The sequence below is a fragment of the Hemicordylus capensis genome, chromosome 3 (genome assembly GCF_027244095.1).
Source record: "Hemicordylus capensis ecotype Gifberg chromosome 3, rHemCap1.1.pri, whole genome shotgun sequence".
Classification (NCBI taxonomy): Eukaryota; Metazoa; Chordata; class Lepidosauria; order Squamata; family Cordylidae; genus Hemicordylus; species Hemicordylus capensis.
In genome coordinates, this window is record NC_069659.1 from 320,747,512 (window position 1) to 320,766,902 (window position 19,391).

General features: G+C 41.6%; 3 protein-coding genes across 11 annotated transcripts in view; 1 reads left to right on the forward strand and 2 right to left on the reverse strand.

The window, feature by feature from the left end:
- The window catches only part of GPR171 (G protein-coupled receptor 171), a 27,993-nt gene extending 12,930 nt beyond the window's left edge, over positions 1 to 15,063 (reverse strand). Inside the window, exons 1-2 of one of the 2 annotated variants that reach the window (XM_053305828.1) lie at positions 14,958 to 15,063; positions 360 to 561 (exon numbers count right to left, since the gene is read on the reverse strand). The gene's annotated coding sequence lies outside the window, so the exon portion shown is untranslated. The remainder of the gene's footprint in view (positions 1 to 359; positions 562 to 14,957) is intronic. The other variant, XM_053305827.1, reaches the window with a different exon arrangement.
- Positions 1 to 19,391, forward strand: part of MED12L (mediator complex subunit 12L) — a 324,835-nt gene that overhangs the window by 109,004 nt on the left and 196,440 nt on the right. The gene's annotated exons all lie outside the window — the stretch shown is intronic.
- On the reverse strand, positions 7,346 to 19,090 carry P2RY14 (purinergic receptor P2Y14). The gene is made up of 3 exons (XM_053305829.1): positions 19,066 to 19,090; positions 14,958 to 15,062; positions 7,346 to 10,843 (listed from the first exon to the last, which is right to left on the reverse strand). The coding sequence occupies exon 3, from the start codon at positions 10,821 to 10,823 to the stop codon at positions 9,801 to 9,803; it is 1,023 nt and encodes a 340-aa protein (XP_053161804.1). The 5' UTR covers positions 10,824 to 10,843; positions 14,958 to 15,062; positions 19,066 to 19,090; the 3' UTR covers positions 7,346 to 9,800.

Genomic DNA, 19,391 nt, shown 5'->3' on the forward strand with positions numbered 1-19,391 from the left:
GGAGAAACTTATCACTGGAGGGTAATCCCAAATTACCTGGATTTACTAGGAACATATGGAACTATAAAGGGATTAAACATGGTTGAAACACTATACTCTTCCTTGGAAAAAGACAACCATTGTTGGACAATGACAGCGGAAATTACATTGTGGTTCCTAAGATACCATTCTCCTGTTACCAGCCTATAAAAATTAAAGTCTCTGGCCTTTTACAGTGAGTGCCATATTGATCATCTGTGTATTGACTGATATATCTTGGGTTATAATTAATTCTAGGTTGCCTGTACTTAATGTATTATATATTTTATTTTCTCACAGATTATCATCATAGTAGTGGTAAGGAATAAAAAGGCACATACCTGCTTTAGTTGCTGCTGTAGTCTCAGAAGTGTTGAAAGTTGGTTAAATGTTTGCTGTGTTGTCCTGCCCTCTGCCCAGTGACATGCTACTCTTTACTCTTCTGTATAAAGATTCTGCTGGGTTTCTTCCTTCCTTTTTCTTTTCTTTTTTCTTTTTGGTTGTTGTCTCATACAAGAATTTTCTTGTGGTTTTTCGAATCTGCTAGTTGACGTATATGAAACAAGAAATTAACTGAAGCGTGTGCATGCGGATGGGTTTTTACGTACTTCTTGAACAGTTCAGACCTGCCAGAGAAAGTGTTGTGGAACAGTGTTTTTCCCCATTTAGGGCCAGAGAGGGAGAGAGTGTGTGTGTCTTTTAATATAATTAGTTCATGCAATACATGATAAAAAAATACCCCTCTAGGCATTCCTCTTGTGGCAGGTGGATTTGTTTTAACTTCTAGTACTGTGCTTTTGTGGATTAGGCTATGAAGACTTTAGGGATGCTAGAAGAAGGTAGCTATGAATGTGTTTTTCACTGTAACTATGGGTTGGTTTTCATTTAATTTATAGTTAAATTATCTCAAGTTTGACTGTTTTCATTGAGCTGGTAGTGCCCTTTCCATCAGTGCAATTCTAATGTGTGTGTTTGGCTTGTGGTGTCCCCCCCCAAATCTATCTTCATATAAGTTGATATGCGATTCACCTTTTCTCTCCCCCCGCCTGCTCATTATCTTTCTGCCAGTCATGTAACAGAGTGTTATTGCATCTAAGGAATTTAACAGCTGGCGAACGGAGGTGGTTTTCATCTGTGCTCATTTAACTGAGGATGGTGTGTTACACCGAAATGTTTTTATGTTTACCAGCTTTTAGGTTTTATTTTATTGCACAACAAAAGGCCTTTTTGTTGAGAGTTATTTTCATATATCTATGAAACCATATGACACTCCCCTCATCTACATGCTCAGCTACCTGCTGTGGCAGAGGGTGGCACTTGTTGCCCCCTACAACTCTCTTCATGGTTTTGACTGAAGCACTTTGTGTCATGGAAGGGCCCCCATTTGGATCTGTTTGTCTTCAAGAATGCCTCCCTTCTCTGACTCTATTTCCCCTCCTGTTACTTATCTTTTCCTGTCCTGTTACTTCCCCAGGGGCGTAGCTATAATTGAATGAAAGGGTTCAAAGAACACAGGTCCCCACTCCTCAGGGCCCTCCAGCTCCACCCCTCCCTATTTTCTTCATCATCTCCCTCACTCTGGGGGGCCGCCAGAGAGAGGGATGAACACGGGCCACCTTTTCCCTAGCTACGCCTCTGTACTTCCCTATTTTCAGTTTTTGTTAACTTTTAAAGTATCAGAAACATAACTACGAGGAAATAGTCTCAGACTAAAATCATAGGACTTTGAGAAGATATGTATCCATCTTCTGTCCTGTAATGTCCACTTCCACAGATCCTGTCCTCTAGCCCAGTACAAGATTCGTTGCTAACTGGAATCAACTGTTGCTTCCGGAACTACATTCCTTATTGTCATTTCTTCTAATTGATGACTTGATTCCCTCGCAGTATTGCTGGTCTTTGTGCAAGCACTCTATTTTGCTCCTGCTGTTATATTCCTGATGGTAAAGCATTTCTTTTCTTGACAGCCCACCTGCCAGGTTTTCCTTCTTTTGCAAATCTGCCTTCATCACTAAACACAAAAGTGGTGAAGACCTGCTCATTTGTGTGTTTCTAATGTCCTTTATTGCTGCTCAGTGGTGTAACAAGCTCAGAAGGCGCCTGTGTGCAAGGATTGCAATAGCTCCTCCCTCCTTCTGGGCAGTACCCATGGTGTTGCTGGGCTTTTTTGGGGGGATGGCATCTTCTTCAACTCCAGGGGCAGCCCTGGGGCAAAGATTGAAGATGCCCCCCACCTGCCTTTGCTGCCTGCTCTCCTGCCTGCTGCCACTTTCCCCCTCCCCTGCTTGCCTTCACTACCCGCTAAATTCCAGCCTCCCTCCCTCCCTCACAGCATCTGCTTGCCTCCACAGTAGCCTTACTAACTCCACAGTCCCTGCGCGCAGCCTGGCTTGCTAACTTTTGCCAGCTGTGGCGTGGTATGGTCATGAGGTCGTAGCATGCCACAGCTGGGCCATGCAGAGGGACTGTTGGCTTATTGGGGCCACTATGGAGGTTGCAGGTGAGCGCTGCTGCTCAGTGGTCCCTCTTCTTGTGGGGCCTTGGGTGGTTCATGTTCTAAGAACATGTCTTAGGTACGCCACTGTTGCTGCTCTTACTTCCTGTTCTTATACTGATAATGTCAATTTGGCATTGCATAAAATCGTAGTGGGCACCATGCTGAAAAAAGCCAGCTAACAATGTATCTGCCGAATGGCTTAGGAAAGTACTCTCTTAGTTTTTCTCTGTAGGGGTTCCCCAAGGTGACCAGATTTGGCACAGTGTTTTCCCTTATGCCTCTGTTCTTGCAGCAAAAGAGAAGCATGCTGTACATCTTGGCTGTTTTCACTGCAAAGTATTCCTGTTAAAAATGAGCTCCCTGCATGTCTTGGGAAAAATATAAGGCGATGTTCTCTTATGTCTGAGGTACAGGACTGATGATATGGCACCAGATCCCCTCCTTGTGAAAAAGCAAACATCTATATGCAGAGGCATATGCATATAAGAGGCATATGCCTCTGCATATAAGATGATGCATATCTTATCTTTTATACTAGTTATAAGATGATATAAATAAAGCTTACTTGACTTTGCTCAGAGGGCTTCATTCAGAGAACAGGAAATGAAATCAAAGATCAGTCATGTCTTGCAGACTTGGGGCCAAACTAGATGTGATGTGATTGGAATTTCCAGTGTTTCTTGTTTTCAGAAAGCAGCCAGTGGGGTTGGGCCAGTGTTCCCTCTCCTTTTTTCTATCTGTGTGCAGAATGAGTTTTTGTTCTGGGCGGCAGCATCAAGGCAGTGTGTGTGCACATGCATTCAAAATGGGGCCTTCCTGATTCAACCTGAGCAGATCTAAAATTAACTGAGCTGACATTAAAAAAACTTGTGTGTGAGCCTTAGAAGGAATACTGGTTGGGGCCATTGTGTGTGAGGAGAGAGGAGGCTTAGAGAGAGGGAATTGCTGTATTCAGCTTTGGAAATAATAATCAGCTGTGGTGCAAGGATTAGAGCACATCCACCTGGACTATGACCCCAATCAAAATTGGAGTGGCTTGGGCTGTTGCCACAAACCCCATTGTCTTTTCCTTTTGGAAATCCCATAACTTCCGGATCATGTCCAATTTGCCTCCTATATATCCCACAATATTTCAAATTACACGGCTATATCAAATTATGCAGCCGTTTGCTTCATGAATAATACAATGTGCAGCAGCTGGTTTTCTTTTGATTCAAATATCTTATAGTCAGCTTTTCCTAATATATATATTTTTTGCTTTAAGCTGACCTCTACATCATCAGACCACCATATAAGCAAATTATTTTAAACATTTTAACATAGCCTATGGCCGATGGGAGTCAAACTTGCATATCAAGGAGTATTAAAAGAGCAGCTATTCCTAATTTATTATGCTCATTCACAAACATAGCAAATTACATTGTGAATGTAATATCAAACATTGATACATAAGAAGTACATGAGATGATAGTAAGGACTGTTCTAGTCTGTCCTTGAAAGAACTGAATTATTTTCCCCAGATGAAGAATAAACAGTATTTGAAACATGTTGGGCAACAAATGATCTTTGCACCTTAATGTCTTATCTTGTCTCCTTTCCCCCACTCTTGCCCACATGCCTAGCATTCACATTGAAAAAGTGTTCTTTTCTCAGCATGGCCAGCAGCACTGACAAGCTATTGCTAGCCTTGAATACATTCTTAGCTACTTCCTAGGAGATGCTGGGAAGGATCTGTTCTAAGCATAATGACTGGAGCATGCAGTTTTCACCTACTAAGTTATTGTAACATGAGCCTGTACTATAAGCCAGCTGATACTACAAGTGCTGAGAGTATAGTATCAAGTGGCTGAATAAAATGCCTGACTCTTGTACCTGGAGGATAGGAAGCCTGCCTCTCTCTACCTGCCAGAGGCTTCAGATAGCTAATCATCCTGCCAACCAGGCAGTAAAACTCCATTTAACTGACAACTGTCCTGAGGGAATATCTGCTTCTTAGGCAGTGCAAGAGAGCACTAACCCTTTCAGGCACTTTGGGGGAAGATGTAATTCATTCATCTGCTGTATTTGCACTAGAGCATTTAATAACCCCCATGAAATTGCTCATGGCATGCAAGGCGTTTGATAAAACCACACGAGACTCAGATAAATTATGAAGCTTGGAATTTGAATTTCTGAAGAGGCAGCAAATGAAGCTAGCAGTAAAGTCTCTGAGGAGAAGAAATGTACTGAGAAAAGTACATTGAGCATCAACAGTATGAAGCATTTGTTTAAAATAGAAATGCTTTATTTCTGTCATAGTCAAATATCTGCAACTATTCTAAGAATGAGGAGAATCTGGGTGGAATGAATTTTTGGGAGGAAGGGCATTTTGGAAACTTTTTTTTGGGAAGTTTTATTTCTGGAAGGAAACATTCTAGGAAGCAGAATCTTAATGGGACATGAATCCACAATGAGAAAATATTGTCAATACATGTGGAGAGAAGAGTGTTACCTACGTTTGTTTTGTTTGCACAAGAGTATAAGAAGTTTCCTGCTGAGTCAGACATATAGACCAACATTTGGTTTTCAACCACGGTCATCCAGAGGTCTCTGTACACTCCCAAGCAGGGATGAAAGGGACTGGCCATCCACTGTTGTTTATTGATAGTATCTGGTATTTTATTTATCCAAAACAGTCCAAAATTTTCAGTAAAAATAGACTTCCAAAATGGCTAACTAAATCCAAACAAGAAGTAGCAATAAAAGCCAACCATAAAACTATCAACAGAAATAAAGAGTAATAAATTATCTATTAAATCCTCATGATAATAGAATTGCCTTCATCTGGAAAGGAAAAAGAGTAAAGCACCAGCCAAATGCCCCTGAGGAAAGCACTCAGCAATGGGGCACCCCTGTTGAAAGGATCCTATCTCCAGTTGCTACATCGAAGGGAGAGTCACCTGGATCAGGGCCTTTGAGAGAGAGATCGGAGCCTGGGCAAGTTCATATGGGAACAGCCAGTCTTTTAAGTAGCATGACTGCAAGCATACTGTACTTTACAGGTCCAGTGAACTGTGCCCAGGAACTACTGTTGCAGAAACTGTGCTCGTGAAGTTCTTCTTTTTTTTTTAGTACTGGTGAGAGATATTACATGTAGCCACTTCCTGTCAAACTGGCCACCATAATCTCAGGTTTCCAAGTGGCTGTCAAAGGCAGTTCTATGCATGAGCATTGCAGTAGTTGAGTATGGATGGTACAAGGGCATGGGTGACTGGCATGTCTATCTCTGACCATGAAGGGCTGCAGTTGATGCATTAGTCTTGGTAAAAGGTGTTGCATGTCACCAAAGTCACTTGGGCCACCTCAAAGTGCCAGATCTACTAGCATTCCCAAGCAGTGAACTTAATTCTTGAGCTGTACAATGTCACCCAGAAAAGGTTGCATAGCATCCCCTAGAGCAGTTGAACCACCCACTTACGGCTTTCTCATTACCATGTCAGTGACAAGCAGCCTTCTAATGTGAAGATTCCATCTATCTATTGTGGCTAATAGCTGATATTAGACCCGTTTACCAATAAATTGGTCTAATCCACATTATAAACCCATCTAGGCCTTGTAGCCATTACCACATATTTTTGGTGGCAAATTCTATAAGCAATGCATTGTGAGTGTGGTTTAAAAACTTGCCCCCCTTCTTTCTCTGCAAATGTGGGAAGATAGGGTGGGAGGATAGTGGAGGAAGCACAGCACGCTATACCTTTGTAGCAGATATTTGGTTGAAGGGATGGTTATTTGGTCTGGACATCAGGGATCAAACCTCATGTCTGCCGTGTCCTCATTTTCTTTTCTTTGGCAAAATATCTTGGACTTGTCTACATAAGATCAGCTAGCCAAATGCCTTTGGGAAGCTTACAAATAGGGCATTGGGCAACAATGTTGCTTCTGTTGCTATATCTGATATACTACTGAAGCATACTGTTTATGAACATGTAGGTTCTCTTTTAGCTATCATGTCAGATAAAGGGGCTGGTATGGGTGGATCAGCAGAACAGGTGGACCTTGTTGTTCCCTTGCATGTCATTACAGCTGCCACTGTTACCAATTACAAGTCAAATGAAGGAACTGAAGGAAAGATGTAAAATCATACAGCTTCCAACTGTATGTCTCTAGTAGGGGTGTGCAAAACTGGTTTGAATTGAATCCGGTTCAATTTGAACTGGCCCGGTTTGACTGGTTTGAGCTTGAATCAGGCTGCCCCCCGCAAGGGGGCCGGTCCAGGTTTGAACCAGGCCCAGGTCAGATCAAACCAGTTCGGCCCCAATCAACTGGTTCAGCTATGTTTGTAAGGGGGAATCTAGTAAGGGTTCCCCTTTACAACCAAAAATGTTTACAGGATCTGGGAAGGAGCCATGGCTTCCCAAAGCCTTGGTTAGCCTCTGTGCTCCTACTTGGCCTCATCCCCAGCTGTTCCCTTCTTCATGTGAAAGGAAAACAAATAATGGAGTAAAAATAATCCACCAACAACGGATAAGTTGATCTCTGGTTATATTGTCTCTGTACACCTGGAACTTGCTCCTATTATTTTTCCATTTAACTTCATGTAAGTTGACATCAGTCTGCTAAATATTAGTTCTTATGTTATTTCAAGTTGTATGAGTGCTATTTTACTTGAAGAGGCTGTGCTTCCAAATGAGAGTAGAGCAAGAAGGCATTTTAGATGAGCAAACTCAAAAAATAGGCTTAATTTCTTCCCCACCCCCAAGTAAGTAAGTTTTGGGTGGTGTAAAAATATGATAGATAAATAAATAATTTCTTTGATAATTTCTATAATAATTTCTTTTTTAAAATGGCTTTTGCTGAAAAATATAAGTTTTATTTCATCTGGTACAAATTCAAGCACATAACACACATTGCTCATCTTTGTATGCATTTCAAATACAAATATATTAACAAAGATTCTGGAATTGAGCAAAACAACCAGTTCATTTCGAATATTTGTACAAAAATCTTATAGATAAACTCTGTTGTCAATTTTATCTGAATCTAGTTGCAGGAACAAGATGGAAACAGATCATCCACAAGTCTATGGAATATACCAGGTACTGCACTTTAGCCAAACAGACAAAGAGAACCAACTTAAATTGCAGACATTGGCTAAGATCCAAAGAACTTGTACTATTCATCCAAGTGGGATTAGAAATCTGTTTGTTGAACAGTGCTCCCCCACTTGCCACAGAATAAGCCTGTTTTGCAAACCAAGCTTCAAAGCAATCAAAGTTTGTAGCCTGAGGAAAATGGTAAAAAAAGGTCCTGGGTATGTACAAGCTATTGGACTCAACACCATATAGTTCTTTGAATTCTAGATGTAATATTACATCTAGTAAATAATGATAGTAAATAAACCACTCCAAATGGTGCCTTTATAAGGCCCATTAATGCAATCCTAACCCACTGAAGAACATAGGAAGCTGCCATATACTGAGTCAGACCACTGGTCCATCTAGTTCAGTATTATCTGCACAGCCTGGCAATGGCTTCTCCAAGGTCGCAGGCAGGAATCTCTCTCAGCCCTATCTTGGAGATGCCAGAGAGGGAATCTGGAACCTTCTGCTCTTCCTAGAGTGACTCCATCCCCTGAGGGGAATATCTTACAGTGCTCACACATCAAGTCTCCCATTCATATGCAACCAGGGTGTCCCCTGCTTGGCTAAGGGGACAAGTCATGCTTGCTACCACAAGGCCAGCTGTCCACTCTTACACTAAGAACATGTCCAAATTTCAGTTGTTGGGTGTGCTGTGTTATGCTGTGTCCTCAGCATGAGTATATGAGATCAATGTGCTGGGCCATGTACTAGCTGAGGCCATCTCAAGACCACCAAGAACTATGCAATCTATACTGCTAGCATGGTACAGGGTTGACGACTTCTTCTTCTTCTTCTTCTTCTTCTTCTTCTTCTTCTTCTTCTTCTTCTTCTTCTTCTTCTTCTTCTTCTTCTTCATATGAAAGAAGCACTAGTTTTTCTTATCCTGGGACACTTCCTGGCTGTGTGATAGAATTCTTAATTTGGAGCATCTCATGCTACTGTATGGATATGCCACTTAAGTTCAAAAATTAACAAGTCAAAAACCCTTTGCTATACATTTTAAAAGCAGCTTAAAATGTTTCAGAACAAATGACATCTTAGCATAGAATTAATAGGGTGGTATTTAAAACAGAGTGACAGTCTGTAGAAGTCAAAGTCGAGAGTATTTTCATGAAACCCCTTGCTAAAGAGTGAGTTGGAGGAGAGTAGGTAGTGCTGCAAATGTTAGAGTGGGTGGCTTATAGGAAAATGAGCTACATAGCAAGTGTTGTGGGAAAGGAGATAGCATGTTGCAAAAGTAGATGCTGTGTTAAATAGTTTTAGTGGAATGGAATGGACAAAGTAGAAGCTACAGATACCAAAGGCCCAGGAGGTTATCTTATAAATAGTTCAGGTAGTTTAAAATAAGGTGGGAAGAATTGCTAAGTGATGGAAAATCATGGATAAACAGGAGTTGGGGACATGAACGTGATGGGGCCCAAGGAATGCTATTGATAGTGGATGCATTGCAAGCCAGTTTGGTGATGGGTGGAAAGATGCCAGGTTTGGAAGGAAGAGCTGCAGAGGCAGGGAGGAAAAAAAATGAAAGTGAGTAAATGAAAATTCATATGAAAAGGTTTTTAAAAATATATGTAAGCTCTTAGCCTTCTGAGCAAGAGAAGAAGGATAGAAAGGAAGGTTAAAGAGGGGTTAAAGATAGAAAAGTGGCAAGGTATTCTAATCCAGGAGTGAAGCAAAGTTGCTTTAAAAGGAGAGCAAAGCTGTAGAGACTGGTCTCCGCGGTCCTGCTATAAACTCTTCAAGACCTTGCAGATGTCTTGAGGTGAACAGAGTTGACTCATCCATAGGATGAAAATTTGTGTGCTAAGCTAGCGTAGTGGAGGGGAGAACCACCTCATGGGCAATTAACATAGTGCTGCGCTGTGCCATCCTGTGGTGGATGCTGCTTGCATGCACTCCAAAGATGTACTACAGCAGCCTCTCTGGTGTGGAGGGTAGTGGGAGTGAGGAAAGTGACTACTGGTGGGTAGCTGGCCATGTAATGTGTGCATAGCAGCAGTATTGTCTAGTGGATTCAGTAGTGGTTCACTGCCTTCTGAAGAATGATTTGCAAGGCTGCCTCAGTGTATAAAGGTTATTTCACTGGTCTGTCTTCATTCAGTTTCTCAGTCTAACCACTTGGCAGTCTTGTCAGCATACTGTAAGTAGCTTGCTATTGGAATTTATGAAATAACTGTTTCACAAACTGCATTTGACCTTCTTGATCTGGAGTTTTCGAATTCCTCAGACATGTTCAGCTTGAGGTGTAATTTTCGGTACAACCTTTCTTTGAAGGGTTGGCAAAGAAAAACATAAATAATGGGATCAAGGCAAACATTTGCAGCAGACAGTAGTAGAGCAAATTCCTTTATGTAGAACAGTATACTTTTCAAATGGCAGTTGTAGACTAATATAGTTTGACTTAATGTGTATGGGATTCTGCCAATGTGATATGGAACAAAACAAATAGTAAATACAAACATAATAGTGAAAATATTCCGATTGGTTTTTTTCCTCGTCTGCTTGGAGTTTTTCCTGAATTTTCTGTGGGAAATATATATCTTTCTTGTTATGGAACTATAGAAAATTATTAAGAGAAAAAACACAATCCAAAATATTCCTAGGCAGATATAGTTTGAAGCCATGTGCCAAGTTTTTCCAAGAGAACTTTTTAGGTCCATGCAGTTAGTTGTGTTTTTGTTAGGGGGATTGTCTGTTAAAATCATATTGGGAAGTGATACAAGCATTTGTGATGCCCACACAATCACACAGAGAATCTTGCTACAGCGAATAGTGTGAACAGAACCAATGAACTGAGGCTTCACAACTTTGTACCATCTGTCAAAGCCAATTAGTCCAAACAACATTATGCTGATATACATATTTAGATAAAAAAGAACGGCAGAAAACCGGCAGACGATAAAACGGAGCTGCCAAGGTCCAATTTCTGAATCCGCTAAAACTTTGAATGGGAAGGTGAAGCTCATGATGAGGTCAGCTATGACAATGTTCTTGAGATAGACAATAAAGCTTGTCTTGCTAGGAATGTGTAGGAAAATCCAGGCTGCTACTCCATTTAAAAAGATTCCTCCTATGAAGATGAAACTGTAGGCCAGTGGAAGGATTAGTTTTGTTGTCACTGTGCTGTAACTGCAGTTGTTTCTTGAGCTGGCTGTACTTGAATTGAACATACTTGTATTGAACATTTTTAGTACATTTTTAGTTCCTACAAACAGAGAAAGAAAGTCACCTGCAAGAAGAAATGTGTATATATATTTTTCTCATGTTCTTAAAGTATGTTGCTATATAGCAGTAAAGGCCACCTATGAGTATGAAGTACTGGTCTTTTGGAACATTGGTATCTGGAGCAAATGCAAACATACTCACTGTACATTTACAGTAAGAACAGCCTATTTGGCTTTTGATGTTTCTGTAGTGAAGCTCTTTTAAGCCTTCACACATGAATGCTTATGGGAAATGGCAGCTGGATGTATGTGATGCACTTGGACTGCATGGCTTAGCAGTAAACCTGTGCTTCTATAGCACTGAAGCCGAAAAATTCTGGTACCCCATGGAGGTGGCTGCTCTCAGTGCAGACATCTCTGCATGGCACTGTATGTTTCCAGTGCAAAGAGGTCTCCTTTATGGGAAGCCAAGCCTCATACCACAATAGTTGGAGCACTACATAGTAGGAGGTGTGCACAGGAAGTGCTGAGAGTAGTAGTATTGGTTTGCACCGGAAACATGCAGTACTGTGCAGAGACAGCTGTAGTGCAAGCAGCCACCTCCTTGCAGTACAAGAACTTAGTAAATTCCCACATTGCATTAGTAATCATACAGCAATCTGTGTCTGAGAAGCAGGTATGCTGGTGGTGGTTGTTTTTTCACATATCTACCCTGCCTTTCTAAAAATAAATAAATACTTAAGGTGATATTCGCAAATTAATCTACAATTGTGAACATTCACCAGATTATAGATATTCACTGTAATGTATACAGCATTTCTTTGCTTCAGAATTAGATCTTACAAGGTGAAGTAAAGATGAATTTGGAATTCTGAAGAATATCTTCCTTCCTTCAATAGATTGTTTAATAATAGCATTTAAACCAAAACTTAAATGTTTAGCTAGGTTACCAAAGACCTCATTTAAAAAGCAGTTACAAATTAGAGAAAAATGCTAGGGAGTCAAAGAGAGGACTGAACAGTAAGCATGTCGATCAAGGGGAAACCTCTTGGACTCCACGGTCTCTTCTCCATCTCTTCCCCCATTCTAGTCAAAGGATATGGTAGCTGGGCTAGAACCAGAGTAGACGAAGGATTTTTTTTTAAACTTGAGGTTGTAGGAGATTTTAATAGAATAAATTAGACTGAATAAATTAGGTATGTGGCCACAGCAATGGCCAGTAGCTCCACTGCAGAACCCCAAACTTGTGAGACTCTCCACTTGTTTGTCTATTTCCCAGAGACATAAAACACAGACTAGAAGTAAAGTAAAATTTGTAACATTTACTGCATCACATATGGTTTAAAGTAGTATGCAGTATGCAGAAATAGCATAGGTTGCAAGTCTAACTTTTTTTTAAAAAAAGTCTAACAATTATGACTGACAGCATACTTAAAGGCAAAGGCCAACCAAGATGGAAGACCAATGGGTCAACCCAGAAGGCAAACCACGATTATTAATCAAGGTACACTTTTTATAACCTCACCCCACAGGAATGAAACAACATATTCAGAACTTTTTACTCCCTTCTTCCTTGCATCCATTCGCCTCCATGTCTATTGGTTCACCTCATCCTTGTTGCTGCCTCCTTTGAGCCACTCACCCTCTTTTTTCATGAAACTCATACCTGGCTCTCTTTGGTTTAGCCAGTGTAGAACTCACCACAATTCCCTCTCTTTAGTAGATATACTCTGCCTTATGGTCTCTCTCATCAGCCCTATTTAAAACATCTACGTGTCAGACCTTATATGTTGCTGCTGCTGGTTCCCATCTCAATTCCTAGTGGAGCCAGGGGCAGATTAAGCTTTTTGCCGCCCATAGGCAAAAAGCCTTTTGCCACCCTTTTATCTTAAAAACAAAACAAAACAAAGACACTGCATGGTGGCAGCCACAGTGGTTGCAGGGGTGGGAGTCCCCCCCTTCCCCTCTAAAGAACACCATTACTGGTGGTGGGATAGGGTATGGCAGTGGTGGCTGCAGGGAGGGTGATGGTGGGGGGCAAGGAGGGGGCAGTCCTCCCTTTTACCTTTGAAAGCTCCTCTGCATGGCGGGATGGGGGTCAGTGAGCTCTTTCTAGCTCCCCTGCTCCTTCCAAGTGACTGCACAGGTCTCTCTGCTGTGCAGCCCATTTTCGGCCTTCCTGGCAGCCCCCCGCTGCCACTGTGGCTGCCTCCATGCAGCAGCAGGTTTTTTTAAGCTGAAAGGGTATACTTTCTCCTCGCTCCCCCCACTCTCGCTGCAGCTGCCACCCACAGAGAGGGGTAGCAAAATTTGAGGAGTGGCAAAATTTGTATCTCTTCAAATTTTGCTGCCGTAGACAAATGCCTACTCTGCCTCTCCATTAAGCTGCTTCTGAGTGGAGCTACTGTTATATATGCTACAGCTGTAATTACTGCTACTGTAGCTTTTATGCACCTCCTTCCTTCAACTGCAGCTGCCTCTAGGAAAATGAAGACCTTTTGAACTAGAGAGAGACCTGGCAACGAAAGCTGTTATGACAATGTTTCTGTTCATCCAGCTTGGCTTTATCTAACTTCATTACCAGCATAAAGTTATGGGATTTGTTTGGCCCTAGTTCCCTAGGGACTCTTCTTCAAGCTATCCTCCATGGAAGACAAGCCAATTCTTTAAAAAATAAATAAATTAATCCAAGCAACTTTAGCGTGGTAGTGTCTATGCAGTGGAACTGAATAGTTGGATTGGGCTAATTGCATGTCGGCTTAGTCTTGTGGGACATCTACACTTGAGTGCCTTGAGTTCCTGATGAAGACTGCCACTATTTTGGAAAACACAGAGCACAAAAGCAGCTGGAGACCTATATTATCCATTCTAAAAAGCCTGTATTATACATTCTAGAAAGATATTCCAGACTAGGATACTCGCAATGTTGCTGAAATGGGATGATGGGATTTATAGTTCAGCAACATCTGGAATACCACAAGTTAGGAAGCCCTGTCCTAGACTAAAGTTGTCAAAATTGTGGATATGCATAAGCCCAAATATATTGGAAGATAGAGCTGGCGATTGGGATTCAAAACTAATACTGATAACCTTTCCTTTGAAATGTTTCAAAGGTTAAATCTCTTTGGTTCACATTCTGCTTAATTGCAAGGTCTGCATTGAAAAAGTGAACTCTCCTTTGGAAGTATTATATCACCCTTTAAGGAGAGACAGAATTAAAAATGTCCTTCTTTTTAAGGGAAAGAAATAAAAATGCAAACTGTAGCTAATTACAGTGTTACATCTAGTTCTGCAAACTTTCTAAATTTGAATTTGGGCAGAAATCTAAGCAGCCTTCTTGCCTCAAGATTGGGCACAAGGAGAAGGTTTCTGGACCCCTGATCTACAAAGAAGAGAACATACAGGATGACTAAGCTAGAGGCAGCAACAAACAAGGGTGAGCAGCTGATGCAGGATGTGTGACAGGTCTGCTGAACTGAGTCACAGACAGGGATCCACAAACCTAAGCTTAGCAGCCTAGCTCACTAGTCAGACATTATTTGTGGTTGCCTCCAATCTCCTGTCATTTGCACTAGGATATGGAGCTTGTAAGAAACAATGGGAATCCTCTTTTACTGCTCATGAAGGATTCCTGCTGTTTCTTACCTTCTCCCAAATGGCAGTCGAAATGAGACCACAGGTGAGGAGATCTGTGTGGTGCTGGGTGTCCTGCTAGCCAGAGGACGAGCTACTCACCACTGGCAAGTAGGCACGTGGATTTCTAGATGCCTGGTCACAGATCTGGTGTAATTCCTAATGTACTTTCTGTTGCTTGAGAGATCACTAGAAAGGGTGGCTTAAGGGTTGTGAAATGAGTGAGCATGCATTTTTACCAGGGAAGGGCTAGTCTCTTTTCTGGGGAGGAACTACTACAGGTCTCTTAGTCATGGGCATCCAGAGGGGGGCGGCAAGAGGGGGCAGCCCCCAATTGAGCCAGTCCCACTGAATTCAATGAGATTCATTCCCAGGTAAGTGGATAAAGGATTGCAGTCTTTTCCCCCACCCCCATCCCCGGAAAACATCCCAAAAACACCCATGCACTGGAGCTGAGAATACTTTGTAAATCTGCAAAGTAATTGAAATTGGCAACTTTTCCTTATTTGATTTTTATTTTACCTTTACTTTGTATAGGTTTTTTTTGGCTGTTCACTTTGCTGCTGGTGGTATTCTGAGGAGACTTTTCATTTTAAGAAATACAGTCTGTGCCATTCCTGGGTAGATCTGTGTGCGTAAGAGAGGCAAAATGCATAGTTGTGAGATGAAAATTGGGAATTAATTTTATTAACATTGTAAACTTAACTTAGATTGACCTTATTTCTTGAAATGACAAGCTTACAAATTGCTCGATTTGCAATTACTAAATAGACCAACAGAAAACACAGTCTTGTACTACTCTTTCTATGGTGTTAAAGCCATCTATCTATATATTTATTTCTCCTAGGAATACCTGTTGCTAATCCTGTTGCTAAGCGTGGCAGCTCTCATGAGAGTTTGCGAGCAGATGCCAATTAGCGATAGGACAGGGGAGATACTAGAGATGCTGGCCGGCCGGCGGTAGCAGGTGGCAGCAGGCTAGCTCAACTGCCAGGAATGGGTGGCGGAAGTTGTTGGCAGACTGGCTTTTTGGCTGGCCCACCAGCCAGAAACTGTGGGTGGATGGGTGGGGGAGAAGCAAGCAAGCGGGCGGGCGGTGGGGGAGAAGTGGGCTGGGCAGGGTGGGGGAAAAGCGGGCCGGGCTGGCAGAGGCACAGATGCTCTGCGCCTGGCTCAGCTAGTTTAAATTATTCCAGAAGAAATCTCTACATATGGAAGGTTGTTTGAAGGATTTTGATATTTCATTTATTTAAGCATGACACTACTTTTTACAGTAACCAATCATATTGGATAGGACAGCCTGAAATAACAGGAAAAAGTAATCTATTTACAGGGTAATCCTAGTTCAGGAGGTCAAGAAGATAAATAAATTTTCTGAAAAACACAGTGAATATGATTTAGATTTCTTTGTGTTTATGGAAACTAGTAAAAAAGTAGCTTGCATCAGCCTTCCCTCTAAGGCACGCACACACCTTCCTAAAACTGCCGCTCGCTGTGGCTGCAGCTTCCTCTCCCCGCCCACCATGGGCTCTTCTTAAGAAGGAGGGGTTTGTTTCCTCCTTGGTTTGCCATCAGCGCTGCCCGGGCTTTTCTTAAGGAGGGAATCAATCAGGAGAGGAGAGCTGGTCTTGTGGTAGCAAGCATGACCTGTCCCCTTAGCTAAGCAGGGTCTGCCCTGGTTGCATATGAAAGGGTGACTAGAAGTGTGAGCACTGTAAGATTCCCCTTAGGGGATGGAGCCACTCTGGGAAGAGCATCTAGGTTCCAAGTTCGCTCCCTGGCATCTCCATGATAGGGTTGAGAGAGATTCCTGCCTGCAACCTTGGAGAAAGCCGCTGCCAGTCTGTGAAGACAATACTGAGCTAGATAGACCAATGGTCTGACTCAGTATATGGCAGCTTCCTATGTTCCTCTGTTTGCTGCCTCCATTCCAAGCCTGAGCAAGGGCTCCACCTCTGCCTGCCGCTCAGGCTCTTGTGAAGGAGGGAATCATCTCCATCCATCCCTTCTGACTCAAGAGCCTGAGCAGCAGGCAGGCAGAGGTGGAGGTGCCATTTGGGCTCGGAGTAGTCCTTCCCCGCCGTGTGAGGCATTGTCTCCAGTCTCTTCTTCCGATGCATTCACCAGGGTTGTAGGGTGTGTGTTTATTTGTGCTTTGTCATTCAGAGCATAGAGGCGCATCCTGGGAAAAGGCAGAGCAGCAGCAGCAGCTGAAATGCATCTGCAGCAGATTTCTGCTTCTTGGATTTCTGAGAGGATTGTGGGTGCTCCTCCTACTCCCAAAAGCAGCAGCCTCTCACCTGGTGCCTGCTCCCCTCTTTCCTCTCTCTTTTAAATCCAGAGTTAAATTAAATCTAGGATTGATTCAAGTCCAATAACATCTGGGGACCCAGTGTTGAGAAACCCTGATCAACACTGACTGGCAGCAGCTCTCCACTGTTTCAGACAGTTCTTTCTCAGTCCTGCCTGGAGATGCTGCCAGGGATTGAATCTGGAACCTTCTGCATGCAAATCATAAGCTACATCCCCATCCCCGAAATGATACAGACCATTCTGCCATCTCATTACTACATTCTGCTAAACCCTTTCTTTTGGTGTTCTCTATTAGGGGGAAAACACGGGAGAAAAGCAAACTTGCTTATACCCTTAGTAAGCATAACAAGTGTTGAATGTATTGATATGCTGAAGACTGAGTATGTGCAGTGATCCTCTTAGACTGATTTATTCATTTAATATCAAGATTTATTTTCTATCTTGCTTAAAGTAGTCCCAAGGTGACTAATGGCAATCAAATAAAACAAAACACTTGTTATTTATTTTTACATTTATATAGTGTGATAATACTATTCTACCATCTGCTGCAGTGTGATACTACTATTTCTACCATGCTAATTTGAATACTGAAGTATTATTGCATCTAGTAACTATTTGTTGAAGTATTGCCTTGTTTTTATTATACTTTGTAATAAAGTAGAGTAGAATTGTCAAATACACTTCTTTTCCTTCCATATTTATGGTGCATATTTATGGTACTTAGTAATGAATACCTAGTTTCAGTGTTGATTAATGAGTTGCAGAAGGAGGGGCAGGGGATGTCTATGCATATGTGTGTCTGTGTATGTGAGAGATAATTATGTGCACACACTGCCTTGAAACTGCCGCCCCAAACAAAACTGTTCCCACTCACGTATGATAAAATTAGAGGGAACACTGATTTGCATGCCAACTGTTTTCCTTTTCTTAAGATATCTTGAAACATCTAATCATACGTTTTAGAGAAAATAAGGGTTTTAAATGATACATTTGTGTAAACGATACATTTGTTTTAAACAATAAACTGAAGTTTAAACCGAAGTAACTTTTACACCTAACTTATGTAGTGCACCAGTATTTAATAAGACCAACATTTTTCTTCAAGAAAAGAAAATTCTTAAATATAGCGGAGGCTATATTCCTAAATAGCCACACTAGGAAATAAGTCCGACTAAAGTAGAATGCAATTTTGACAATAACTCATTCAGGAACATTCTGTAAGTGTACAGAATTCTCATTCCCATGGAGGGAGAAAGTGTACACCAGTGTTTTTTGGACTTCTTGAATTCTGGTCTTCCTTTCTGCCACTCATCTAATCCACAGGTGAATGTGCAGAGTTCCTTATATGCAATCAGGTGCCACTGCCTACTTCTGTGTGCAAGGTTCTGTAAACTGTGATAGAAATTTCACACGGGCATTAGAACTAAAACAGAGCAGGATCTCTCTGACCCATTCCTAAAGCCATGCATAGGGAAACATAGAAACAAAGCAGTGGCTCAGGCTCTTCCTGAACTCATTTCTGCACATAAGTGCAATATGGTTTGATTCCACATTCAGCCTACCCAGGTTTTGGGTAGTGTGTGAGAAAGGAACTCTCTATGTTGGGATTCCGTTCCTCTACAGACTTCATGTTTGTCCTCTAATTGCTCTATGCCCCAGCGTAAATAGAAACCTCATCTATATACAGTTTTTGTTTCCATAAGAACAACTTACCCAAAGTTAAGCACACCTTAGTTCCCAGCAATTTCAGTGGGAGAGAATTAAACATACCCATATAGAGCACAATCCAGCTAGCTTTAAGAACATTAACTCCAGCTGGGTTGTGCTCTGTATAATTTCTACTTAGTTCACTATTGCTAGAAGGCAGTGGAACCCCTCAAACTATAGAGAATTCTTATTTTCTCTTCTACAGCCATGGTTAGGATCTTGTTAGGATTCTTATTTAGAGATTGAGGCTGAAAATACAATAACAAACACTTCTAGCGTGGTTTTCAGTGGACGAGTTGCCTATTCTTGCATATAAAGGAGCTGTATGAGGTAAAAATGGTCTAGGGTTATTTTCTTGTGGTTCCTTCTCCCCTTTTCAGTTTTCCCTTTTATTTTCAGCCTTATAAATTTAGTTCTAAATTAATCTGTTCCTGAGAAAAGATGCATGCAACTGTAGAATCACTCACACATACGCAAGAATGTTAGTATTGGAAATATAACAAATCTTGTTGGATTAGGTTGCAGATTATTTTCCTGTTCTTAAATTAGCATGCTCCCAAGCATTTACACATCGAGAGAGTATTTTTAAAAACCAATTGCATTTACTTACCAATACACAGTCTGGTAGTCTTTCAAGGAATTAAATAGTGATCGAATAGGCAAAGATAATACTGCCTGCTATTTTCCCACTTCCTGGTTTGAAGATTCTGAGACTGCTACTTTAGCTCCAAAATAGGACTTTGAAAATCAATTGTTAATCGTGTGCCTTTCTGCTGCCAAGTGTGGGTTAAATGTCAAATACTCTAGCTGGCCAGTTCTCTTATACGTCCATGAGGGGCAGCTTTGAACTGTTTGTGAGAGTGACAAATCTGCAGACCTTAGCAAAAAGAGGAAATCTTCTGAAGTGAAACACTTAAAAAAACAAAAAACTGTCCC

What these genes read in the sequence shown, in the direction of transcription:
- P2RY14 (XM_053305829.1), bottom strand. Translation starts at nt 10,823, where the DNA reads ATGTTCAATACAAGTATGTTCAATTCAAGTACAGCCAGCTCAAGAAAC.